The 12,405-nt window shown below is 42.3% G+C and overlaps 1 protein-coding gene across 6 annotated transcripts in view; it reads left to right on the top strand.

Moving 5' to 3' along the window:
• The first annotated feature begins 4,003 nt into the window (after positions 1–4,003).
• Positions 4,004–12,405, top strand: part of LOC122563131 (uncharacterized) — a 91,436-nt gene continuing 83,034 nt past the window's right edge. For 5 of the 6 annotated variants that reach the window (XR_006315494.2, XR_006315492.2, XR_006315493.2 and 2 more), the window contains exons 1-3: positions 4,008–4,128; positions 8,228–8,455; positions 11,124–11,227. Coding sequence is in view for 3 of the 6 variants with exons in the window: in XM_087973538.1 (XP_087829664.1) it covers positions 4,045–4,128; positions 8,228–8,455; positions 11,124–11,227 (416 nt within the window). In the remaining 3 variants the exon portion in view is untranslated. Of the gene's footprint in view, positions 4,129–8,227; positions 8,456–11,123; positions 11,228–12,405 lie in introns of all 6 variants that reach the window. The other variant, XM_087973539.1, reaches the window with a different exon arrangement.

Genomic DNA, 12,405 nt, shown 5'->3' with positions numbered 1-12,405 from the left:
CTTCAAAACGATGGGAGACACGGACAAAGCACATGTAATATCTTCCCGCTTGTAAAAGGAAGGGTGAGAATTGAAGTGATTTGCAAAATAAGACGACGGTGAGTGTTTTGACTCTGGAGTGCACTGCCTGCGAGTGTGGTGGATGCAGCTTCAATCGAGGCATGCAAAAGGGCGCTTCAAGAAGAATAATGAGCAAGGTTATGGGAAAACGGGCGAGACACTGGCAGTCAGCCTTTGGTGCTCGTTCAGAGAGCCAGCACAGAAACGGTGGGCTGAATGGCCTCGTTCAGCATCGTGACAACTCTGCGGTCTAACCGCTTCGTGGTCTTCTCAGTTGTTATGATCCGGACGGATTTGCTTCAAAGGATGAAAACAACGTTAACTTTAAAAATAACGACAGCGGAGTGGGAGCATCTATTCCGTCCGTCTTTGAAAGAGCTGGCATGAGTTCGATGGCCCGAAGGATCTCCTCCTTTACAGTCCAATTCTCTGACTCGATCGTCCATCTAGTTGTCCTCCGCCTGTGTGGCACTCTCTGACATCTTTCGCTTTCTAAAGTAAGGGGTGGTATCGGATTTTTTTGGACGGTTTTCCGTACTCACAATGACAGGCGGCTCCCAGCAGCACTCATTTCCCGCCTTTCACCTCAAACAGCGGACAACCCAACCACCGCGCATGCGCAATTCAATCTTCCTGTGGGTTAATGGGGGGGGGGGGAGAGTGTCAGCGCGGGCGGCAGCTTTGGGTGGAGCAGAGGATGGCGGGGCCGGAGCGAATGACAATCCGGGCAAGGCAGGGTGGGTGGGGCTAAGGACTGTGTAGGTGGGGCTAAGCGTGATGTAGCTGTGACTCAGGGTTATGTGGGTGGAGATAAGGACAGTGTAGGTGGGACTAAGTATTATATAGGTGGGACTAAGTATTGTGTAGGTGTGACTAAGGGTTATGTGGGTGGAGCTAAGGACCGTGTAGGTGGGGCTAAGTGTTATGTAGGTGTGGCTAAGGGCTATGTGGATGGGGCTAACTGTTGTATAGGTGGGACTAAGCGTTATGTAGTTGGGGCTAATGGTTATGTGGGTGACTAAGCAGTGTATGTTATGGGATTTAGGATTGTGTGGGTGGGGCTAAAGGCAGTGTGGGTGGGACTAAAGGCAGTGTGGGTGGGACTAAAGGCTGTGTGGGTGGGACTAAGGGCTATGCGATGAGGATAAGGGCAGTGGACAGACTTGGGGCAGAGCAAGAGTGTCACTAATATATGTATAAGATCACAATCAGGTCCAGAGAGATAGAGTCAAGTATGATTTTACCTTTGGCATCTGTCTGGAAAGAGGACTTCAGATAGCTTCATCTGAATGACATGGATACCAGTAGACAACACTATAACTGGAAGGCCCAACATCTACCACTTGGCACCAGCTGACAGGGGATTCCAATTGGTCATGGGAACTGTTGAGCCGCTCAAAAAGGTTCAGGGAGGAGGATGAAATCTTCTATCAGTTAGTTTGTGACAAAGCGATAGAGGATGAAGAAACTCATCCTTCCCGCCAGCTTCAAGTGTCACGATTTGATAAGCAATTCAAATCAAGCAGGACATGAAGTGATGGAAAAAATGACTGCCCTGATCAGAGAGTGGTGTAACTGGCCAGGAAGCTGCTGATGTTGATGACCACTGTTGGAATTGTACTTTTGGTCAAAGCAAGGAACTTGCTTTGATCATTCCAGCATATCATCCTTGGTTGTGAAGAAACCTTTGGAGATCCTTGGGATGGCGAGTTTGGAGAAGACTTGGTGATCAGTTTGAGGTTCTGAATGTAAGTTTGTTGGCTGAGCAGTAAGGTTCATTTTCAGACATTTCATCGCCATACTAGGTAACATCACCAGTGAGCCTCCAGTGAAGCACTGTGTCATGTCCCACTTTCTATTTATGTGTTTAAGTGTCCTTGGATTGGTGATGTAATTTCCCGTTCTTTTTCTCATGGGGTAGTAGATAGGATCCAAATCAATGTGTTTGTTGATAGACTACCAGGCATTCTTGTGCGTGTCTCTATTTAGCTTGTTCTAGGATGGATGTGTTGTCCCAGTCAAAGTGGTGTCCTTTCTCACCTGTATGTGAGGATATTAGTGAGAGTGGGTCATGTCTTTTTGTGGCTAGTTGATGCTCGTGTATCCTGGTGGCTAGTTTTCTGCCTGTTTGTCCAGTGTAGTGTTTGTTACAGTTTTTGCAAGGTATTTTGTAAATGACGTTTGTTTTGCTTGTTGTCTGTACAGGGTCTTTTAAGTTAATTAGTTGCTGGTGGGTTTGTGGACTACCATGATGCCAAGAGGTCTGAGAAGTCCGGCAGTCATTTCCGAGATGTCTTTGATGTAGAGTAGAGTGGCTAGCGTTTCTGGGCATGTTTTGCCTGCTTATTTGGGTTTGTAGCTGAGAAATCGAGGAACTGTATTCATTGGGTACACGTTCTTTTTGAATATGCTGTATCGGTGGTTTTCTTCTGCTCTTCGTGCCCAGAACCCCTAGCCACTCTCCCCTACATCAAAGACATCTCGGAAATGACTGCCAGACTATTTGGACCTCTTGGCATCATGGTCGCCCACCAACACATTAAAACAGCAGCAATGTCAAAAGACATTGGACAAACAGACACTAAACTAGCCACCAGGATACGTGTACATCAACTAGCCACAAAAAGACATGACCCACTCTCATTAGTATCCTTACATACAGATGAGGAAGGACACACCACTTTGACTGGGACAACACATCCATCCTAGGACAAACCAAACAGAGACATGCACGAGAATGCGTGGAAGCATGGCATTCCAACCAAACCTCTATCATAAAACATATTGGTTTGGATTCCATCTACCACTCCCTGAGAAAAAGAACAGGAAATGAGATTACCAACCCAAGGAAACCTAAATGCACAAATAGAAAGCTAGACATAACCAGTGCTTCACCGGAGGCTCACTCATGACATTACCTAGTATAGTGACGAAACATCTAAAAATGAACCTTCCAGTTCTGTGAGCAAACTTACATCCAGATCCTTGGAAGTATGGATGTCTTTACCAAGTTCACACATGCCATTTCCACCCATATCCAACAGACCTTAACTATAACCAGAATGTTGGTGTGTGATTGGTTTGTCAGTGTCGTTCATAGTGATCAGGGATGGAGCTTTTGAGTGTAACCTCCTAAAAGAGCTTTGCAAGATCTATGGTATTGCCAAGAACTACTTATCATCAGCAGGATAATGAACAGTACTCAGCATGACTGTTTGTGTACCTTTCCTCCTGAGAGAAACAAAGAGGCTTGACCAACTTCTGAAGCTGGCTTATGATTTTAATAGCAGCCTGTATTCATCCACAGGCAATTTTCTAGACTGTCTCTTTGGATAACTATCAGTCTTTCACATGGATCAACTTCTAGGCCACACCTCCACAAGGAAATCACCCACAACCCCACAAGAAGGATCCACACCCCAACAAGGAAATCACCAACAACCCCACAGACAGCACCCACACCTCCACAAGGAAATCATCCACATCCCCACAGCCAACACCCACACCCCCACAAGGAGGATCCACACCCCCACAAAGAGAGCACCCCACCCTCACCCAAGGTAGCCCCACAGCCACCCACAATGTAAACACATCAGAGCTTTTTGCCCGAAACGTTGATTTTCCTGCTCCTCGGATGCTGGAAGGTTCATTTTTAGATGTTTCGTCACTATACTAGGTAACGTCATGAGTGAGCCTCCGGTGAAGCACTGGTTATGTCTAGCTTTCTAGCAGCACTCTAGTCTCGACTCTGATTTCCAGCATTTGCAGCCCTCACTTTTGCCTACATCAGAGGAATTGGTCAGCCCCGTCCCTAGCGCCCCCGCCCCCGGCGCTCCAGCCCCGCCCCCTGCGCCCCAGCCCCGCCCCCGGCGCTCCAGCCCCGCCCTCGGCGCCCCAGCCCAGCCCCCAATTCCCCTCTCCCGCCAGACCCGAAAGGGAGAGCCGCCCGCTCGGTGCGTGCTGTGCGTCAGGGCCCATCTCAAAATGGCGGTGCACTCGAACCTGAGCGGCCCGTCGCTCCCTCAACTGTCGGATACAAATAAAACGGAGGGCGAGAGTTCCGCGCAGGTATCGTCCTGGTTTGTTTGTTTTTCCCTTGAGGAGAGATCGGATCGGTCCCCGGCGCCGAGCTGCCGGGAGGATGGCTGTCGGTGCCAGGAGTGTCCCGGGTCCGGTTACCGAGGCCCGGCCGAGACCGGGGCTTCGCAAGCCGCGGCGACAGGTTCTTCAGGCGGCAATGGCAGTGTTTACTGGGATTCCTCCGGGTGTTGTACATTTCCGAGATGAAACGGCACGCGGGTGGGCGTGGGCGGGGGCGGGGGCGGGGGCGGGGGGGGGGGGGAAGACAAGAACTGTTTACAAAGAGAGGAATCCATGCCCCATCTCCACAATAGTGACTCGAGAATTGTGTTCACCCTCAGCCTCCCTCTTATAAATAAAAACAAGGATGCTTATAACCTGGAGAAAGTGAGGTCTGCAGATGCTGGAGATCAGAGCTTAAAAATGTGTTGCTGGAAAAGCGCAGCAGGTCAGGCAGCATCGAAGGAGCAGGAGAGATTTACTGCACTTCACCTCCATCTATTCGCTTAAATTTATGTTTGCATCAGTTGGCCATAATTGAAAGTTAAAATGCTAAGAGTAACTAACTCCAGCGTACACTTGATGGGTTTGGATGGGTCATCCCAGAATGTGGTTACCTCTGGCATTTTTTTTGTGTGGTCACCATTTCTGGACTTGTTATGACACGTCTCTGGCTACCACGTCCTGACGTGGGACTTGAACCTGGCCCATCTGACCCAGAGGTCAGCACTTGACAACTACAAATACTTCCTATATCACCCCAAGTAGAGGTGTTATGGCAGAACTCCCAAGCAGGTGGGACCTTGAACCTGGGCCTCCTGGCCCAGAGAAAGAGACACTGCAGCCACTACACCACAGAGCACTTATCAACATTTGCCATCTTGATGATTTAGCAACATGAATCAGAAACAAATGAGTTCACAGTGAAACTAAATTATGGCTGTTGCAGGTTTAACGCTAAACATAATTTGCACTAACCTGTGCTGGTGGTGGTCATTTTCCAAAAGCCAAATCATATCACAATTTAAATATTCCTTTAATAGTTAGGAAATCCCATATAATGAAAAGTATTTGGGAGGATGATCCACAGTTGTATTCATTAAACTTTAAAAGTGTGGAGTGAACTCTGAAGCATGGTTTCAGACCCTTTCTAATTGATGAAATTTAGAAATTATTTAGTTTAGTTGTGTGTTAATTCATTTCATTTTTAATGTATAAATACAGCAATTTAACACTTAAATTATGTGTCACTGACAATGTGCAGGAAATCACAGGAAATTGGCCTTAAAGAGCTCAGAGAGCTGGTATGGACTTGTTGGGCTGAGTTGCCTCCTCCTGCAGTCATAATATTGCTGAAACTGTGAATTTAAGTCAAATGTATTGTAAGGTAACTCAATTATAGAGTTGTACAGCATGGAGACAGACCCTTCGATAAACTCATCCATGTCAACCAGTTACCCTAAATTAATCTAATCCCATTTGTCATCATTTGGCTCAGATCCCTCTAAACCCTTCCTATTCATGTACCCATCCAGATGCCTTTTAAATGTTGTAATTGTACCAGCCTCCATCACTTCCTCTGGCAGCTCATTCCATACACGCACTATCCTCTGCATGAAAATGTTACCCCTTAGGTCCCTTTTAAATCTTTCCCCTCTTACCTTAAGCCTATGCCTCCTAGTTTTAGACTCCGGCCTGGGAAAAAGACCATGGGTATTCACCTTATCCACGCCCATCATGATTTTATAAACCTCTATCAGGTCATCTGTCATAGTCATAAAGATATACAGCACGGAAACAGACCCTTTAGTCCAACTCCTCCATGCCCACCAGATATCCCAACCTAATCTAGTCTCATTTGCCAGTACCTGGACCATATCCCTTCAAATCCTTCCTATTCATATACACATCCAGATACCTTTTAAATGTGGCAATTGTACTAGCCTTCACCACCTTCTGGCAGCTCATTCCATATATATACCACTTCTGCGTGAAAAGGTTGCTCCTTAGGTGTCTTTTATATCTTTCCCCTCTCACCCTAAACGTATGCCCTCTAGTTCTGGACTCCCCCACCTCAGGGAAAAGACTTTATCTATTTATCCTATCCATGCCCCTCATGATTTTATAAACCTCTAAAAGGTCACCCCTCAGCCTCTGATGCTGCAGGGAAAACAGCCTAGCCTATTTAGCCTTTCCCTAAACTCAAATCCTCCAACCCTGGATTTACAGATTCCTGTAAATCTTTTCTGAACCCTTTCAAGTTTCACAACATCTTTCCGATAGGAAGGAGACCAGAATTGCACACAATATTCCAAAAGTGGCCTAACCAAAGTCCTATACAGCCGCAACATCACCTCCCAACACGTGTACTTAATCTCTGATGCTCCATGGAAAATAGCCCCAGCCAATTCAACCTATCCCTGTAGCTCAAGCACTCCAACCCCGGCAACATTCTTGTAAATCTTTTCTGAACTCTTTCAAGTTTAACAACATTTTTCCTATTGCAGGAGGAGCTGAGTTGAATGCAATATCCCAAAAGTCGTCTAACCAATGTCCTGTACAGCTGCAATATGACATTCCAATTCTAATAATCATTGCATTGTCCAATAAAGGCAAGTGTACCAAATGCCGCCTTCACTACCCTGTCGATTCTGACTCCACCTTCAAGGAACTATGAACCCGCACCCCAAGGTCTCTTTGTTTGGCAACATGCCCCAGGACCCTAACATTAAGTGTAAAAGTCCTGCCTTGATTTGCTTTAGCAGAGTACAACACCTCACATTTGTATAAATTAAACTCCATCTCCCAAACTCCTCACCCGACAGCTGGTTTGTGATGCAGAGTACTACAACAATGTGGCTCAATTCCTGCACTCACTGAGTTTACATTGAATGACTCTCCTCCTTGACGTCTCTCCTCGCCTAAGACATGCTGACCCACTTCACACCATGATTGGTTGTCTCTAATGAGAGAGTAGCCCTCTGGCCTGGTAGGAATGTGACAATTTTACCTTTTGTATATTTAGACCATAGGATACCTACAGTGTGGAAACAGGCCATTTGGCCCAATGATTTGTGGAATGTACATTTAACTTGCTTGACCAAAATATTTTGAAACAAATGCCACAGATGTCGTCATAATAGAAGAATCTAATAACTTGAGTTTTTTTTAAAGACAGACATTCTAAAACAATAACCTGAATCTAGCCATTCTGGAAACTCTTCAAAATTTGCTCAATTCAACTGTTCTTTTGTTAGTATCTCTGATCATGTAGATGACCTTTGTTAATCAACATTAAAAATTCACATTGGACAAACTGAAACAAAAACAGAATTTGCTGGCAAAACTCAGTAGATCTGGCAGCATTTGTGGGAATAAAACAATTAATGTTTTGAGTCTTGTTGAGTTTCACCAGCAATTTCTGTTTTTGTTTCAGACCTCCAATCTCTGCAGTCCTTTGTTTTATTTAACTGCAAAGTGAATTTGGAGTGCAAATGTGCGCAGAGCATCCTAATTTTTCCTCATGTGCATTGTTTAATTTTAAATGAGACTTTAAAAAAATTGTTTCTTTTACAACTATCATTGTGTACAATGAATCAGTTAATTTTCTCATGAAAGTAGAATTGTCAAATGCAGCAACAGATATTTAACATTTCTTATGATGTGATGCCGTCCCAAAGAGGCCTGCATTTTCAATATTAAATTACTGGTACACTAGGTATCATATATTTTGATTTGTTTGTACTTACAGAACCATGATTAACTTTGAAAAAAGAATTTTGTCTTAAATTATTGATCCTTTTCAGGCATATTCTCGGACACCCAATAATGATTTTGAGATATACAGATGTATGTTGGAAAGATACTTGGTACAATTTAAGCATAATATTTAAATGCTTGTTGTTTGTTCCACATTGTCAATGTTACAAATGATTTGAAACATTATTAAGGACTAGTACTCTAATAAAAAGCAGCACTGGTAAAGCAATAGAAGTCCTTTTATTACAGAACATTCTCAATATAGACATATCGTGCTATCCTGTTCATTGAGATATTTAATGACAAGTCCTTCTTTTTTCTTTCTCAGCAGCTGGAAAATGAAAATCGCGTCCAGATGGACTTATATGATGATTTGATTGGTGATATAATAGGAGTACCTTTAAAAAATGAAGTAGAACCTAAAAAGGACAATTTGGAGTGCACATCAAATAATATACTCATCCCAATTAAAGCTGACCCTTCTAAAAGTTGTGATCCGGAATATATTGATGCACCACTTCATAAAAAACTTATGTTGATTGGAAATCTGACATGGGTGAGCATGACCTTTTGTCCTATGATATGACTACACAGCAGTGGTGGTACATAATGTCAGATTAACTGATGACAGGAAAATTATATGTATTTCAGGCACTCAACTGACCAACTATTCTGTTGTAAGAAAGTGAGTTGTGAATAACTAAAATGTCTTGTATTCATTGTCTGCCACAGTATTACTATGTATTGAGATCTCTAGTTATAGAGTCATAGAGATGTACAGCGTGGAAACAGACCCTTCAATTCAACCTGTCCATGCCGACCAGATATCCGAACCCAATCTAGCACCCGGCCCATATCTCTCCAAACCCTTCCTATTCATATACCCATCCAAATGCCTCTTAAATGTTCCAGTTGTATCAGCCTCCACCACTTCCTCTTGCAGCTCATTCCATACACGTACCCTCTGTGTGAAAAAGTTGCCCTGTAGGTCTCCTTTGTATGTTTCCCCTCTCACCCTAAACCTATGCCCTCTAGTTCTGGACTCCCGACTCCAGGGAAAAGACTTTGTTTATTTATCCTATCCATGCCCCTCATGATTTTATAAACCTCTAAAAGGTCACCCCTCAGCCTCTGATGCTCCAGGGAAAATAGCCCCAGCCTGTTCAGCCTCTCCTTGTAGCTCAAATCCTCCAACCCTGGCAACATCCTTGTAAATCTTTTCTGAACCCTTTCAAGTTTCACAACATCTTTCTGATAGGAAGGAGACCAAAATTGCGCACAATATTCTAACAGTGGCCTAACCAATGTCCTGTACAGCCGCAACATTACCTCCCAACTCCTGTACTCAATACTCTGACCAATAAAGGAAAGCATACCAAACGCTGCCTTCACTATCCTATCTACGTGCAACTCCACTTTCAAGGAGTTATGAATCTGCACTCCAAGGTCTCTTTGTTCTAAAATAAAGGTTGTGTTGTCTTTGTTGGATGTAATATATTGCAAAGGCAGATTTTAAGAGAAGTAAAACATGAAAGATCAAATGGAAAAATTAGTGGATAAAAATTGACACATTAAGGGTCACTTCAATATCTCACAATTGTTATGGCTCCGAAGGAGGCCATTCACTCGTTCCTTCAAACAAGCATCATTACTTAGTGCCTATCCATTGCCTTTTCCCCATCCCCTTGCACATTATTTCTATCGAAACGTTCATCAAATACCCTCTTGAATTCCTCAATTGACCCAGCCTTCACCACATACCTCCATCACAGTGCATTCCATACTCTTACAACTTGCTGTGTGAGTTTTCTTTCTCACATCACATTTGCTATGATCACGCATAACATTAAATAAATGCCCTTTCATTCTTATTCTATTTTATGAGCTGCAACAGCTTCTCACTATCCATCGAGTAACTCACAATTTTGTAACCTGTTTCAAATGTCCACTTAGCTACATTCTCTATGAGGAAAACAGTCCCAACTGCTTCAATTTACCCTCATAATCAAAGTTTCTCATTCCTGGATCTATTCTTGTAAAGTGCTTCTGCACTCTCTCCAGTGCATTCACAGCTTTTCTATAATGTGGCTTCCACAACTGTACACAATACTCCAGCTAGTGTCTAACAAGTTCAATATTGTCTCCTTGCTTCTCTACTTGGTCTCTATTAATAAAGCTATAAACACTATGCCTTATTAACTGCTCACTCCATCTGTCCTGCCGCTTTCAATTATCTTTAGGGAATGAAAATGACTAGAATGGCAGGGACCAGGATGGGGAGGATGTCAAATATCTGATGCAAAAGTTGCTTGTTTGGATCAATGCAAAGAAGTATTGTGGGAGTTGATGGGCAAACAATCTGCAGTTGGGAGTTTGAAAGTATGATTTTAAGTGTTTTGGGAAAGGAGTTTTTTTTTGCTAAGGAGCAGAGGCAAGGGAATGGTGGGAGAATGCTAATGAGAGCTATTTCAGAAGAGAAGGCAACAGGAGTTGTGATAAAATCATTGAGGAAATTTTAAGAGAAATGAGTGATGGACATTGAGATGCTTCAAGCGAATTAAATACCAGAGGTGTAAGAGAGAAAGCTGAAAGGTGAGGGCTGTAATTTCATTCTAATAGTTTTGCAAGAGAATTTGTAGAAAGCATAGCCAGGTGAGATGGCTTCATAAAGGAGTTAGGTATCTCAGCCAAATTTCAGTCAAAGCTATGCTGCAATAAAGTCATTAATGACAAGTCTTGTTTGCAAATGGTGAAGAAAATGCAAAGGATGATTAATTCTTTGGTATTGTTTAAGATGGCAATAATAGATGGAATAATTAAGACTGGGAATGATAATTGTTGAACCCAAGCGCACATTCTGTGCAGTGAGAGGAGAATGAAATTGCTGATTGTAGGGCAAAAGCTAATGAGAGCTTGATGTGCTCTTGGAAGAATGGCAAGCATGGCGCAATAGGCAACTGTGCATTTCATTCTTTGTATGCAGGTTTGACTTTCTGTTGTGCTTGCTTTAGTCTGTTCAATTGTTTTAAGAGCTAGAATGTATATAGCTTTCAATAACACTGAAACAAGAATTATTGCTGGGTCTAATCTTTAACATTTAAAGTAGGTATATTTAAACAAGTTAACAGTTGGGCACATACATTACAGAATAGGGAGCAAGTCTGCATAACAATGAAAAAGCTGCTATATTCTATTTCTAATTGCTGTCTATTAATTTCTTTCAGTGGACTACCAGTGATGACTTATTAGCTGCCATTCATTCTGCTGGAATATCTAGTGTTGATGATATGAAATTTTACGAAGTTGCAAAAGGTGGTCAGTCCAAGGGGTAAGTGGAAAATCGTGCCAAAGCAGATAACAATGAAATGATAGCAAGCCTTTCAGTTGTTGTGGTGTGATCAGGCAATTTAATGTTTTAGGTATACAGAGTTTCATCAGATCTGAAGAAATGAAAGTTTTTATAATCAAAGAAAGGGATGAGAGGTGATTAGGAGCTGATGGAATAACATATAATTAGAATCAGCAATTCGATTCTGAGTTGATCTTTTCACCAGACAATTGAAGATCGGGCTAAAGGCAATGGAAACACAGAATGGATGAATCTGCAGTAACTAAACACTTAAAAGCAAAAGCAAAAGCCTGTAGCTGCTGGATATAAAATTAAAAAAATTACAAACAATACAGGAGTCAGCATCTGTGGAGATAAGGAAATGGTTAATATTTCAGATCCTTTGCCAGAACTGGAAGATATTAAACTGATTAGAATTTGTAACACAGAAGCACTCCTTTTGGACTGGGCAAAAGTAAAATAATTGATTAGATCCTTCAGTTCTCCATTCAACTCTATAATGTTTGTTTTTGAAATTTTATACTATTCTGTTGGAAGCTCAATTTAAGTTTGAGGAACAGTTCCATACTTACGTATCAGATACCTAACAATCGTACATTTGATTGGGAAATCTATAGTTGAAATTTTAACTTATCTTGACAATGATAGTTGAAGTGTTAAATGTTTTCAGTAATTTGCTATTTTACATATTCACGTTCTGCTTCTCTATTTGTATTAACTTATTTCATGTTTCTTTCTATTGTTTAATGAGTTATCAAATAATCTTTCTTCCTTGAGCAAGACTTTCCACCAATTCTTTGCACTACTTATTTCTGTTTTTATTTAATATTTATTCATGTTTTTATTTCCCAGTTCTGTTGGAAGTATCCAATATCTGAAAGATTTAATTTGAGTTCTTTCTATAAACTGTTTCCAGCATTCACTTTTTTTGTTGCAAAATCTCAGCATTTGCTGTGTTTTCATTCTCAACATATATCTGCATTTTTGAAAAGGTGTTCTACTTTGCACATACTGCTCCTCGGATGCTGCCTGAACTGCTGTGTTTTTTCAGCACCTCTAATGCAGAATCTGGTTTCCAGCATCTGCAGTCATTGTTTTTACCCATATGACTTGTGGAGCCTTGCTCAATTTATATGTGAAATGTGTTGGATGGCATC

Source organism: Chiloscyllium plagiosum, unplaced genomic scaffold (genome assembly GCF_037043375.1).
Source record: "Chiloscyllium plagiosum isolate Xiang-an unplaced genomic scaffold, Cpla_swu_hap1 HiC_scaffold_26, whole genome shotgun sequence".
NCBI lineage: Eukaryota > Metazoa > Chordata > Chondrichthyes > Orectolobiformes > Hemiscylliidae > Chiloscyllium > Chiloscyllium plagiosum.
The sequence above is the reverse complement of the archived record's forward strand: the minus strand, read 5'-3'. Positions and strand labels throughout refer to the sequence as shown.